Raw genomic sequence first — 13,333 nt, 5'->3', positions numbered from 1 at the left:
CAATGGCTTGGCTTCGTCTCTTCACAAGAACCCTAAAATCTCAAATCTCATCAAATCAAAACCCTAATCTCAGAACCTTACCTTTCTCAACCTCATTTCTCATCACAAAAACACCTGAAAAATTCAGAAAAAAACGCAAAAAACCAGAATCCGCCAGAACAAAACCAGTCCAACACGAATCAACCAAGATCCCACATTTCGAATCACTCGTCTTACGCGACGCACATCTCCGATTCCTAATCCGATCCAAAGAGTTCATCTCAAAGCAACCGGAGCGAATCCTCCGGCTAGATGACGCCGGAAAGCTTTACCGCGAGCTCGGGTTCCCGCGAGGTCGTAAGGTGACTCGATTCATCCCTAAACATCCTCTAATCTTACAAACGTATAGACATAGCGATGGGAAGATTTGGTTAGGGTTTACTGAGTTTATGGAAGGTTTGTTAGATGAAGAGAAAAGTTTAATGGATTCAATGGAGTTAGATAGAGTTAATCGTGTTCGTAAGCTGTTGATGATGACGAAAGATAAACGAGTCCTGCTTAGTAAAATCCATCACACTCGTTTGATTTTTGGGATTCCTGAGGATTTTAGAGACAGAGTTGCGAAGTATCCTGAGTACTTTCGGGTTGTTACGGGTAAAGATGGGAATAGGGTGCTTGAGTTGGTGAATTGGGACACGAATCTTGCGGTTAGTGAGCTCGAGAGACAGTTTATGGTTGACGAAGATAAGGCGAAAAGAGCGTTTAAGTTTCCGGTGAAACATGGGAAAGAATTGGAGTTGGAAGAGAAGGATACGAGGAAACTTAATCTGTTGAATACGTTTCCTCTGGTTTCGCCGTATTCGGATGGTTGGAAGTTTGATGTGTGGACATTAGAAGCGGAGAAGTATCGTGTTGGGGTTGTGCACGAGTTCTTGAACTTGACGTTGGAGAAGAGAGCTTCGATTCATCATATTGTGGAGTTTAAAGATGAGTTTAGTTTGACTAGACAGACTTATCAGATGTTGAAGAAGCAGCCTACTACTTTTTACTTGGCTGGCACTGAGATGAATTGGACTGTGTTTTTGAAGGATGGTTACAATGAGAATGGTGTCTTGGTTAGTAAAGATCCACAGGTTGTGTTTAATGAAAAGCTGTATAAGTATGCAGATATGCTGCAGATGGACCAATCCTGAAACGACAATAAGAGTGTTAAATGCTGTTTCTGGTTCAGATTCGAGAGACAGCTCAAGTGGTTTTAGTATCAGTTTTTGTATAATAAATTAGGTTACAAATGTTGTAATCTGATAGCATTTTACTCTTAGCTACAAAATGGTAAGCTATGAATCTAATCCCCTCATTGTCCAGAGGAACTGTTGTGTCTTATTACACAAGAAGGTTAAATCCTTGAAAAAGGCTATACAATAAAGTCACTGTGAAGCTGAAACATTTCTGTTTGAGGAGCTTGGTTCCCCGATTGAGACAGAGGCTAATGACTTGGAAGCCCATGCTCTAGCATTCATAGCTCCTTCCTGCAAATTGCTACTCATGCAAGGTTCTTTGAGATACACGGCAGCTGTATGCTCTAAGAGGTTTTGCGGTCTCATGTTCTTAGCAACCCGTCCCCAAGTGAATTTGGCTAACATAACCATTGTGGGTGATATCAAGTGTAGCAATCTTAACAAGACGAACACTGTGGCAAGAGTCAGATATGTCTCTTGACGAAGCAGATTCTCGGGTGATCTCCTTGCCCATGGGAAAGGGCAATTCTCAGGCTCCGTGTGAAACTGAGGAACTAACATGTTTTTCTCAACCCATGTTTCATCCAGCTTTTCAATTCCTACATCCATGAATGCTTCCTGGTTAGTTTCATCAGCTGCAATCTTAAAGAGACTATACACAACCATTAACAATGAGTACAATACCAACCACAACAAGACTGAAGCATACATTCCAAATGCTTCTTCATTTCTAAATGGACACAAAGACATAACAACTCAAAATGCCTTACCAGTAACATCACTGTAGAAGGTAACAAGAGAATCTAGTGTTCGGGATCCCCGGTAAGCTACAAGCATTGTTGAATTCATAAGGATGATAGTAGGAAACCCATGAACTCCATATTTCGAAAGGGTACTGGAACCACACAAATAAGAGCATCAAACAATGAAGATTTCTAGATCAAAATAAACAAAATTTGTCCTTTTTAAAAGAAACCCACCTTGATTTAACTGATGATTCCTCAACTGCAAAGTGAGGAATCGATGAATACAGCAAAGAGATGAGATCAAAGCTTGGTCTAAGTAATCTGGAGAAAGGACACCAAGATGCATAGAAGAGTAAAGCCACATAGTCACACTTGTTTTTATCAATCATATCAGAAGCCACTTGTAACCACCGATCATCCCCCTTCGGAAACAAGAATAACATAAATCACAAACTCTCACATCAAGGATCAAGAAAGCAAGAGATAGATAAATAAGTGGTTCTGTAATTTCCTCGGTGACAGAACCAGAACGGTATAAAGCTGATCTATCTCGAAACCCTAGGATATAATCTTTTGCAGATCCTCTAGGATAAATCTGGACCCTAACGGTGGCTTTTGTTAGATTTATGAACAGAATCACCACAAAGAACAACGGAATCAGCTTCTTCTCCATAGAAGAAGAAATAGCTATACAAAACTTGTTTGGAGAAAACTAAGATACAGACATGATGACAAAGGTAGGTGTTGCTGCCAGCAAACCAGAAAGGTTGACATGTCGTTGTCACCAAGAAACAAAAAATTAATGGCGTTTACTACAGATTAAAAAGAAAATGGAAGATTGGAACACGGAAGGAAAAGCAAAAGATCCGGTCCGGTCTGTTTTGTGAACGTAAAATTCTTGGACTACCAAAATAAACAGGATGAGGAGAAGATGCAGTTGTGGTTTGCTTGCTGGCACAATTGGGCAAGTTCGTACGAAACAAATGTTTTGGCATCAAAATTGTTATGTTGACATCGTTGTTTCAGACGTCAAATATTGACTAACACAGAGAAAAATCAAAACTGGAAAAAAATATATATACAGTATTTGTTTTCTCAGAGTCAATCAGCTTCGTTGCGCTGTTAAACAGCCGACCACATGTTTATTTTTATTTTTTTTTAAAATGTTAAGGAAAATGGATAAAAATTAAAAAATAAGCTTTGCTTTCCTCAACCTTTACAGTTTTACTTTTTTTTTTTTGTCAACGGGTAATATATTGATATTAGAGATTATAACGACGGAAAATTGGTATTTTCATATCTCAGCTAAGGGGCTATGTTTAATTCATACCCCAGCTATAGTTGACAAGATAGAAAAAGAAGTGGGAAGCTTAGCAAAGGGATTATATGAGGTAGAAGATATGAAAAAAATCGCAAAAAGATGTGAAAAAGATATTGTAGAGCTCAAAGGTATGGTAAGTTCTTGTGAGAAAGAGATTCAAGAGCTAAGAAGCTTCAAGAACATGATTGTTTGTGGTGGTTTAGTTGTGGCTTTTGTCTACTATGTAATATTTGTGTAATGTGTTGGATTCATTAATGAATGAATGGATTTGTTAAGTGTTTTTGTTGTTAACTATGTTAAGATTAACATAAAACTTCAATAAGTTTTGATTAGATTAAAAGTAGAAGCCATGTTTTGAGTACAACAAAAAACTTAAAATTCACCGAACTACACCATAAACTACCATGAGATTACCACAAAAACTTTTAATCTCATCCGACTAAAAAAAAAACTTCCATCCGTCACTTCCTTTTATTCAGTTCCTTCATTCCATTCATACACTACAAAAATAACATGTGAAAACCTAAGTAATGATAATGAAGCTATTAATAAGCAGAAGTTTGATCAATAAAAAGACTCACCATTAATCATTCTGAGATTGATGGCTTGGTCCTTGGCTTGGTGCTTGACTAAGTCCTTGGCTTTGTCTTTGGCTTGCTTCTTGGCTTTGTCCTTGGCTTGGTTCTTCACCAGTTTTCTTCTTCTTCCACCTTCTACCAACAACTCCGAGAGCCGGACAACTTCTAGTATTATGACCAACGGTACTACAATGGCCACAACGACTATCTCGTCCAGCTTTTAAAACTTTGATTCTCTTCTCCGGTTGTACTTGTTCTGTTTTTCCTTTTGACTTCTTCTTTGGAGACTCATTCTTGCCCTTCTTTTTTTTTTCTGTTTTTTTGGGACCTTTTGTAACTTCTCGTGGTGGTGGTTGAATCCTAGGCTCTTGAGATCTTATCCAAAAACCAATGCCAATAACTGCTGAGATCGACTCAGAGTAAATCTTGACATTTGTTGATGCCAAGTACCAATCACAGTTAACATACGACTCAGGATTGTGCTTCTTGGTCAGTATAACTCTTAAAACATGGCGGCAAGGGATCCCTGTCATACTCCATCTTCGACATGCACATGTCTTTGCATTCATATCCACCTTGAATCCATGCTTATTTTCAAGAACCTCATACTGCCCATTTCCACAAGGAATTGCCTGACAATACTTTCGCAACCTCTCTTCCTTCTTGATGGTGTTGGCGACTTTGAGAGTGTATTTCCCTTGACGTTTCATAGCCTTCTTGAGCCTCTCATCTATACGGATCATAGTTTGTCTTCTTATTGTCTCCAACATCTCCACTAATGGCATCTCCCGAGCTTTATTGATGGCATTGTTGTATGACTCAGAAAAGTTGTTAGAAACATCCTCACAACTTGATTTGCAGCCGAAGAAGGCACGACTACAGTTTCGCGGATTTGTTTGCATGACAACATCATACACACCTTCATCAAACTTCTTCAATTCCTCGATTGCTATATTATACTCTGCAACGTTAAAACTCTGGCAACTGCCCAAAACAACTTCTTAGGCAAATATTTACCCGGATAAACTCTTCTCAGATTGCCATAGATATGGCGTGCACACATCCGGTGTTCCACCTTTGGTAACTCTTGTTCAACAGCATTGAGCAACCCCTTTTGTCTATCAGAAATAAGACTAAATCCATCACCATCTTTGAGCTTCAAACCATCCTTCAGCTTCTGAATGAACCACAACCAAGCATTATAGTTCTCTATTTGCACAACTGCCCAAGCAACCGGGTAGAACTGATTGTTAGCATCTCTTCCTACAGCTGCCAACAGTTGTCCTTTCACACCATTTTTTAAGAAGCATCCATCTATGCCAATTATTGGCCGACAATATGCTATCCAAGTTTTGCGAAGGGCTGCAAAGCAGACATAAAACCTATCAAACTTGACTACACCATTATCATCAGTCATTGTCCCAACGTCCACTGTTGATCCTGGATTTGATCTACAAAACAGAATTCAAACACATTCAAACACAAATTAGAAACTCAGACAACTTCTAGTATTATAAGTAAAGCATAAAAAGAAAACAAATTTACTTACTCTAAAAGATGTTCCATGTAGTCATGTATTCGAGCAAATTGATCATCATATTCATCTTGAATCATCTTCAATGCTTTTGCTCTAGCTGTTCGGCACTGATCATAAGTAGCATAAATATTGTATCGTTCCTCAATTGCATCTTGCATCGCCTTAGCCTTGAATGTGGGATCATTCCTAATGTCATTCAAGAACATCTGAGCAAGGTCTCCATTCTTGATCACTTTACTAAATCCATCCTTTGTACATGCATGCAAATCATTGCATGTCTTCACCATAAACTTTCCAATTTTATCATCATAGGAGCAGTAGATTTTGAATTTGCAATCTCCTCCAATGGCACACCTAACTTCACTTTTCTCTGATCCCCATCTTGTAAATTTTATATTCTCTTTATTTTTCAGCGCATAATCAACCACAGCTTCTTTAAACTCTGATATACTATCAAACATTTGCTCTAATCTTATTTCTCCACTACCTTTTTTGCACCTCATATATCTTCTTTCAACTTCTTCGGAATCTGAGTTGGGAGGAGTATCCTCGTCATTATCATGCTCTTCTTCGTCAACAAAACCTGCTAAATTCTCCTCCACTCGATCTTCCATATCAACAAAAACCCTACGACCATCTCTATCACCCTCTAAACCCTCACCTCCTTCAGAACCATTACCAACATCTCTATGACCATGAGATCCATTACGCTCTAAACCCTCACCATCGCCAAGGAGCTCATAATTATCTTTCTCTATGAAAATGTCTATCCCCTTAACCCAAACCGCGGTTCTACACATGTTCTCAAAATTCTGACCTTCAATCAATAACTTCACCTGTAAAAAATCCTCAAAGGGATACTTAAACCAGATATTCTGCCCACAAAGAGGATCGTCCAATGCCGCCATCAGATTAGTCACAACTGTTTCTGCTTTGCTTTCAAGGGTTAGAACCGATACTCCTACATATGATGTTTTAATCCCATCAACAACTCCAAACTCCCCACCATTGTAACATTGGAATATTACATCCTCATCGCTGAAAAAGATTAAAAAAAACTATTAGAGAGTTCTTCCACCACTATCGAATTTCGTTCAAACATAATATCGAATTTCGTTCAAATCTATCACGTTTTCTAAAAAAACACTCCTAATTATCTCAATTGAGCAAACCCCTAAATTTCGAAAACCCTAAAAATTGAACTAAAATTACCTCATTTTCGGATGCAAATGCAGTCAACTGCACTATCACACACTCTTCAGGATCGATAACCTTTGCTAATTGAATCAATTGGCTTATGGATGAGAAGAAGAGAGAAAACCCTATGTTTTTAGAAATCCCAAATCGAGATGTTGAACAGAGAAACACGATTCAGGAAATAAGAAAATGAGAGGAAGACGTATGAAACGACGTCGTTTTGACCAAAACGAAGCTCTCTCTTTCGTTTTTCGAAACGACGACGTTTCATAAGTGGCAGCCACGTAAGCAGCCGTTAACGGTCAGATAACACCGTTACGGCTTGGGCATGTTTTTACCCAGTTTGTAGAGTTGGTGCAGCCAATTTGAATTTTACTTAACCTTGTGTATGGATTTGCTCAATGCTATAGTTGGGGTATGAATTCAACATAGTCCCTTAGCTGGGGTATGAAAATACCGATTTTCCTTATAACGACCTTTTAACTTTACAAGGTGTTTCCATTCCTTCTCGGAATGCATCCTTCGCTTATTTAACTTATACGAACAACACCTCCTAAGTCTCACCACCAAATAGTGCAGACCTATACAAAAAAATGGCTACCCTAATAAAGCCATACACCAAAAACTGAGATTCAATCAAAGAACTGTCTATTTTCCTCCGCAAATAAATGTTGTAACCACCCCAGATGCCCACACGTCATATACGACTGAAGCATGCACTCCTGAATGACACTCTGCGTGATCATAAGAGCTCTTTTATTTGAAAAAGAGTTTTCCAAAAAGAATTTGCTACCTTTAAAATACACCAAACTTCTCCCTACCTCATTAGATTGGTATCTTAATGAGGGCCATAAAGCAGGCTTAGTAATCACCTGTACTAAAACTTTATCCTGCATTCCAAAAATCACATTTTCCACCCTGTGACTTTTCATACTCTCAATCGCCCACATTAGCCCTTTGAACTGAGCTTCATATTTGTCTTGAGCAAAACCCAGAGCTCTCCTACTATGCAACACAACATTACCTTCATGATCTCTTAGTACCCACGCACATCCCAATAATCTATTTCTACGAGACCATGAGATTCCTATATTGCACTTCATCCAATTAATGGGCGGCGCTTTCCAGCCTACCTTACCTGGAGCTACACTCACTTCTAGTTCAACCCGAGGACCAATCTCAACACTACTTTCTTCCTCTTCCTCTTGGTCCGAGTCCTTCTGAGCTTCAACCCACTCCCTCTAATCATCTAAACTTTTATTTATTGATTCTCGTGGGGAAAAGGCTTTACCCTCAAAGGCTACCAAATTTCGATTCTTCCAAATCCTCCACATAATCCATGGAAACGTTTTCCTTAATTCCTGAGGCCAACGAGGATTCTTCATATTCAATAAGAAGTATTGAATATTAGAGAAAACAGACCCATTATGGAATCCCATTTCGGGATTTGGGATCCCCGAAACTGCCCAAATTTATCTAGACAAAGAACAAGTGAATAAGACATGATTAATAGTTTCGTCCTCTCCTCCACATGTTTGGCACGAATCATCTATTTTCATCCCTCTCCCATTTAAAGCTGCTGCTACAGGAAGTGCTCCACACAACACTTTCCAAAGAAATTTTTTGATCTTTGCGTCTGTATGTATCCCCCAAACTTGATCTTTAAGAGGGTTAGTAGAAGGTAACATATTTGCTTCATTCCTTATCTGGATATTTAAAGACTGGGAGGCGAGCCAGTAAGCCGATTTTACAGAAAAGTCACCACTTTTTGTTGTGCTTCCAAGTATAGAAATCCTCACTATCTGTAGCCGGCTTTATCTTTTTAATTCTCTCAATATCCAAAGGAAAGAAATAATACTCCAAGGCGTTCTCATCCCAAGATCTGTTTCCACTATCAATCAGATCTGCCACTCTAACGTCTGGATTGAAAATGTTATTCCTTCTCCATGGGGGTCGCAACCCATCATCCTCTATCCAACCATCTAACCAGACCCTGATCGACTTCCCATTACCAACATTCTTCACTAAGCCTTGCACCAACAAATCTCTCCCAAACAAAATACTTCGCCATGCATATGATGGTCGACTCCCCAGAGTAGCTGTTAAAAATTCAAAGTTAGGGAAATATTTGCTTTTCATGGTCTGAGCAAACAAGCAATTTGGGAACTGCAATATCCTCCAGGCTTGCTTTGCTAATAACGCTTGGTTGAATGTATTGACATCTCTGAAACCCATCCCTCCTTGCTCTTTTGGGAGACACAATTTTGTCCAGCTTACGCAATGAATTTTCTTAGAATGCTATGTGGTACTCCACCAAAAATCTGCCATTACACTGGACAGATTCTCACATGTCTTCTTAGGTAATTTGAAGCACGACATGGCAAATACTGGCATCGAGAGAGCCACAGACTTTAGCAGAACTTCCTTTCCCCCTTGAGATAAGAATCGAGAAAACCAACCAGACGTTTTCGACTTTACTCTATCCTTGATATAGTTCAACAAATCAATCTTAGAGCCGCTGAAACATTCTGGGAGTCCTAAGTAATTCCCTGTACCACCTTATTTCAAAATCCCCATTCTAGTTTGGATACTAGTCTTCCCCATCAAACTCACCTTAGAACCAAAGGTAATAGCTGACTTAAGCAGATTGATAGATTGTCTAGTGGCAGCTCCATACTTACTAGCGTATCCATCAGAAAGCCTGCTTGTTCTAAAGATGCTTTGCACATGAATTAACTATCATCTGCAAACAAAAGGTGGTGAACTTCTGGTCCATCCTCCAAGAACTTGATACCATGGATTTTACCTTCTCTTTGACCCTTGTTAAGCAAATGAGTTAACCCTTCAGTGAAAAGAACAAAGAGAAAAGGGGATAATGGGTCACCTTGTCTTAATCCTCTTTGCGGTGTGATCATACCAAAGGGTTGATCATTAATCAATACCAAAAAAGTAACCGTAGTTATATACTTTATGATCCACTCGATCCATCTTAGATGAAAACCCATTGCTATCAGTAAAGCTCGCAAGTAACTCCATTCCAGTCTATCATACGCTTTTGACATATCCGTCTTTACGGCCATGAACTGAAAGGAAATCGTCGGATGAGAGTTGAGGCTATGCACTACCTCATGAGCAACCAGGATGTTGTCCGTGATAAGTCTCTCAGCTACAAACGCAGACTGATTAATGGACACAATCTGAGGTAGAACCCCTTGCATGCGAGAAACGAGAATCTTTGATATGGTCTTGTACAAGACAGAACACAAACTTATCGGTCGTAGATCACTCATATTCTCCGGATGCTGAACCTTTGGAATTAGACACAAGTGAGTATAATTCCACTCCGCAGGAAAGCTTCCCCTCTAAAAAAAATCCTGGATCTCCTTTGTGACCTCTTTACCGACTATGTTCCAGTTCTTTTGAAAAAAGAAAGCATTCATACCGTCTGGTCCAGGGGTTTTTGAAGCATCGATGGAGAACATTACTTCTCTGATCTCTTCTTTAGAAACTTTGGCCACTAATTTCTCATTCATCTCATAGGATACTCTGGATGGAAACTCATCAAACCAAACCTGAAAGCTCTAAGGGTTTGATGATTGAAAGAGATTATTGAAATACTCTATGGCCACTTCCCCTTTGGCTGCTTCTGCTCTCTTGATTACCCCATCGGTGTCTCTCAGTTGTTCAATCCTTTTTATTGCTCTATTTCCTTTGACCGAACTATGGAAGAACCTCGAGTTTCAGTTACCTGCTTTCATCCATGCTTGCTATGTTGCCTCCAATAAGTCTCTTCTGCTCTGTATGCTTTAGCAAGTTCACGTTTAAGAATATGAACCTGTTGCAAGTTAGGCCATCTCTCAGATTGTACTCTCTCTAGAGCCACTTCACACTGATGAATCTTATCTTTGGAATTCACATAATTGGTCTTATTCCACGAACTTAAGACTTTTCTACAATCTCTGATTCTTTGAGCCACTAGCAATCCCCCATTAGATACACCTGGTTTCCAAGCCCTAGTAATGGCTCTCCTGATATCCGCTTTATGTAAGAACCGCTTGTCAAAATGAAAATATCCTTCCTGAGAATCCACTAGCTTGACCAGCACCGGACGATGATCCGATCCCCTCATTTCTAAAAAGTCTTGATTAGACGTCGGGAAGATTTCAAACCAATCTTTATTCCCAAAAGCTCTGTCGAGTCTGCTCTGTATCCAGTGATCACCCCTTCTACCTCCCCAGGTAAAGCGGTTGCCACTTCCTGAAAGTTCTAGCATATCATACACCTCTAACATTTCCACAAATGGTTTAAAGAAATGTTGTCCTCTTCTAGGTCCTCCTATCTTTTCTCCATTGTGCATAATAGCATTGAAATCACCTATCATACACCATCTATCCTATTTTCCAACTCCACATCTCATAATTCTTTCCCACACCTCCTTCATATTACTACACTCCGGATCTCCATATATACACGAGAGATAAAAGTTTGATGCCCCAAACTGCACTTGAACATCAATAACATTTTTGTCCTCCCACAAAAAGTCCAACTGTATACTATTTTTCCACAAAAGAGCAAGGCCCCCACATTTACCAATTGGATCCACTGTAAAAATTCTATCATACACTTTAAATCAACCAACTTATTTTTACACTGCATAGTCTCCATCAGGAACATAATCTCAGGGAAGTGCTTTTTACACAGCTCCATGAGACGCGGAATTACCAAGTCTTGAGACCGTCCCAAGCCTTGGCATTTCCAACTCAATATGTTCATTACGTGTTGGGCGATCTCTCATTTGGGATCACCATCGAAGGGCTAAGCTTTAAAACTTTTGCAGTGCTTCTGCCTTCACCATTTGCTTTCCTCTTTTCTTTTGCAAATCGAGATAGATCCACTTGAGGCAATGGATTATCACTACTCTGACCGCTCCCTTTTGGTTTTGGTTTTCTTATCCTCGTCGGAGGTCTATTCCTTGCCTTCACCTTTTTAGTCTTAGAGCCGGAAGGACTAGCTTCACTGAAACCAGTCCTAAAACCCGTAACTCTATCCTGAAAAGGTTGAGACAATGCCAAAAAAGAGCCCCATGAAGCTAATTCCTATGTAGATGCATAATTCTCACCCCACAGCTCTTCCAGTCTTCCTCTAACCCCCGCAGTGCTCCTTGACAACCCTAAATCACCATACTACCCTTCTCTCTCTGCAATACTTCATCCAAACCTTCAAACCCAAAAACTAGCCCCTTATCCTTACTAATATCCAAATGCACAATTGGAGCAGCCTCCAAGCGTAAAACAATTTTCTTTGCTATCGGATCTTTTTCAACTTCACCTACTGATTTACAAATGCGATCCAATTTTATTTGCCAATCTTCATTATTATTGGCCAACAGGTACTGTCTCATACCTTCCAATACATCAACAGCAATTCTTACCCGACCAGTGGAGGGATCCATCCCCACCTGATCTTCTCGCAGAACCCCAAACAACGGATCACCTTCCTTCAAAAACAAAGGTTTTGGAATCTTTACCACCAGAGATCCTGAGACTTTGGTCGCTTCTTCCAACGCCTTTTTCCTTTCCAGGAGCGGACAAACCTCTCTCTTATGCGTTAACCTTTGACATTCAAAACAGCGTTTTTGGACTCGTTCATATTGAAAATGCACAACTGTACTTCCTCCCTTTGGTAACTTGATCTCTTTTGATCATCGCAGGGGCCTTGAAACATCAAAGAGAAGCTTAACCCTAACAAACTCTTGAATTTGTGGTTTATCAGGATCAAAGCTACTTCTAGCACTTCCCCCACCAATTCTCCCAGCGCTGTAATCATTTTTACAGTATAATAGTTTACTGGAAGATGCCAGATCTGAACCCAAATTGGTATACTCTGCAAATAGTTCGCCAGAGTAATCTCATACCACCTATCCACCGCTATGGACCAATCATTGTAAGTAAGAGCGCCTTTTGCTAGCACTTCCAGCAAGTCATGTTCGTTATCAAAAACGAATTGAAATCTTTCATTTGATAACGCTATTCCTCTTATTTTCCCCGGTTTTTGCCACTTCCTTGGCATATCACGGATCAGGTTCTTCATCGGCTGACATGGAGGATTAAGAGTTCGACCAATAAGACTAATAGAATTTCGCTCCATAGATAAGAACTCTGGTAAATCCGGCATCTCAAACGGCACCTCTTCTTCCACTTCATCTAAGGACATAGCCATCAAGGCCTTATCCATGACTGATGACATCGTTACTGAACGGACAGAACCACCACAATTGATGAACTATCTTGAACAAACCCTAATTTCTTTCTAGATTTAGAGCAAAACACACGACTAAAGACGGTAAACAGGACAAAGCGACTACTAGGGAAATTTTTTCCAGTCTAAAAGTTCTCTTCTCGACCTAGTGAAAGACACTAAACGAAAAAGAAGGTCCTAAGTCCAAAAGAGGGTGGTCAAGTTTTTTTCCAATCCTTTACAGTTTTACATAATTGTGATTTTATGATTTAATAATTTTAGTCATTTAGTAGCAACCAAAACACATCCAAAAATGTTTAAAAAAATGTCGTTTTAGTTAGTGCCACATAGACGCCACATATCGTTTGACTTAGCACTGTTAAACTCCGACTTAACACCGTAATTGGTAACATTTTATATAATTCAGGTAGTAAACTTGAATTTTAACACGGTTCAAGTTGCTATTTGCAGTGTATTGAAATCTATGTTTGAAAAAGCGT

At 39.5% G+C, this 13,333-nt stretch overlaps 4 protein-coding genes and 3 pseudogenes across 5 annotated transcripts; 1 reads left to right on the top strand and 6 right to left on the bottom strand.

The window, feature by feature from the left end:
• Window positions 1-2: 2 nt before the first annotated feature.
• Window positions 3-1,405, top strand: LOC104736916 (protein WHAT'S THIS FACTOR 1 homolog, chloroplastic-like). Its single transcript, XM_010457001.3, has one exon. The coding sequence runs from the start codon at window positions 3-5 to the stop codon at window positions 1,170-1,172; it is 1,170 nt and encodes a 389-aa protein (XP_010455303.1). The 3' UTR covers window positions 1,173-1,405.
• LOC104736914 (5'-adenylylsulfate reductase-like 6) lies at window positions 1,230-3,062 on the bottom strand. Of its 2 annotated transcripts, none has more exons than XM_087482354.1 (4): window positions 2,871-3,062; window positions 2,198-2,385; window positions 1,988-2,112; window positions 1,230-1,816 (listed from the first exon to the last, which is right to left on the bottom strand). In XM_087482354.1, exons 2-4 carry the CDS (start codon window positions 2,350-2,352, stop codon window positions 1,407-1,409), a joined length of 690 nt encoding a protein of 229 aa, XP_087338480.1. In that variant the 5' UTR covers window positions 2,353-2,385; window positions 2,871-3,062; the 3' UTR covers window positions 1,230-1,406. The 2 variants fall into 2 exon arrangements, with proteins under 2 accessions (XP_087338480.1, XP_087338481.1); XM_087482355.1 differs by having other exon boundaries at window positions 2,424-2,915.
• An 805-nt stretch (window positions 3,063-3,867) lies between these two features.
• LOC147929708 (uncharacterized) lies at window positions 3,868-4,925 on the bottom strand (annotated as a pseudogene).
• A 6-nt stretch (window positions 4,926-4,931) lies between these two features.
• LOC147929707 (uncharacterized) lies at window positions 4,932-6,616 on the bottom strand (the record flags this gene model as incomplete). The annotated part of the gene is made up of 3 exons (XM_087480699.1): window positions 6,612-6,616; window positions 5,412-6,437; window positions 4,932-5,313 (listed from the first exon to the last, which is right to left on the bottom strand). Coding segments are annotated over exons 1-3 (1,413 nt in total), but the record flags the coding sequence as incomplete, so codon positions are not given.
• A 612-nt stretch (window positions 6,617-7,228) lies between these two features.
• LOC147929706 (uncharacterized) lies at window positions 7,229-10,129 on the bottom strand (annotated as a pseudogene).
• A 221-nt stretch (window positions 10,130-10,350) lies between these two features.
• Window positions 10,351-11,369, bottom strand: LOC104738297 (uncharacterized). Its single transcript, XM_010458493.2, has 3 exons — window positions 11,246-11,369; window positions 11,101-11,198; window positions 10,351-10,989 (listed from the first exon to the last, which is right to left on the bottom strand). Exons 1-3 carry the CDS (start codon window positions 11,367-11,369, stop codon window positions 10,351-10,353), a joined length of 861 nt encoding a protein of 286 aa, XP_010456795.2.
• Window positions 11,369-12,842, bottom strand: LOC147929705 (uncharacterized; annotated as a pseudogene).
• Window positions 12,843-13,333: the final 491 nt, after the last annotated feature.

Source organism: Camelina sativa, chromosome 13 (assembly GCF_030686135.1).
Source record: "Camelina sativa cultivar CO46 ecotype springtype chromosome 13, ASM3068613v1".
Taxonomy (NCBI): domain Eukaryota; kingdom Viridiplantae; phylum Streptophyta; class Magnoliopsida; order Brassicales; family Brassicaceae; genus Camelina; species Camelina sativa.
The sequence above is the reverse complement of the archived record's forward strand: the minus strand, read 5'-3'. Positions and strand labels throughout refer to the sequence as shown.

Bases quoted from the DNA above. Each gene is read 5' to 3' on its own strand.
- LOC104736916 (XM_010457001.3), top strand. From the start codon at position 3: ATGGCTTGGCTTCGTCTCTTCACAAGAACCCTAAAATCTCAAATCTCA.
- LOC104736914 (XM_087482355.1), bottom strand. From the start codon at position 2,636: ATGGAGAAGAAGCTGATTCCGTTGTTCTTTGTGGTGATTCTGTTCATA. The intron at 2,113-2,197 runs GTGGGTTTCTTT...GTGTGGTTCCAG, and splicing joins GAATCATCAGTTAAATCAAG to TACCCTTTCGAAATATGGAG. The intron at 1,817-1,987 runs GTAAGGCATTTT...TCATGGATGTAG, and splicing joins CTTCTACAGTGATGTTACTG to GAATTGAAAAGCTGGATGAA.
- LOC104738297 (XM_010458493.2), bottom strand. From the start codon at position 11,369: ATGAACATATTGAGTTGGAAATGCCAAGGCTTGGGACGGTCTCAAGAC. The intron at 11,199-11,245 runs GTAAAAATAAGT...GAATTTTTACAG, and splicing joins CCTGATGGAGACTATGCAGT to TGGATCCAATTGGTAAATGT. The intron at 10,990-11,100 runs GTGCAGTTTGGG...GTTGGAAAATAG, and splicing joins AAAATGTTATTGATGTTCAA to GATAGATGGTGTATGATAGG.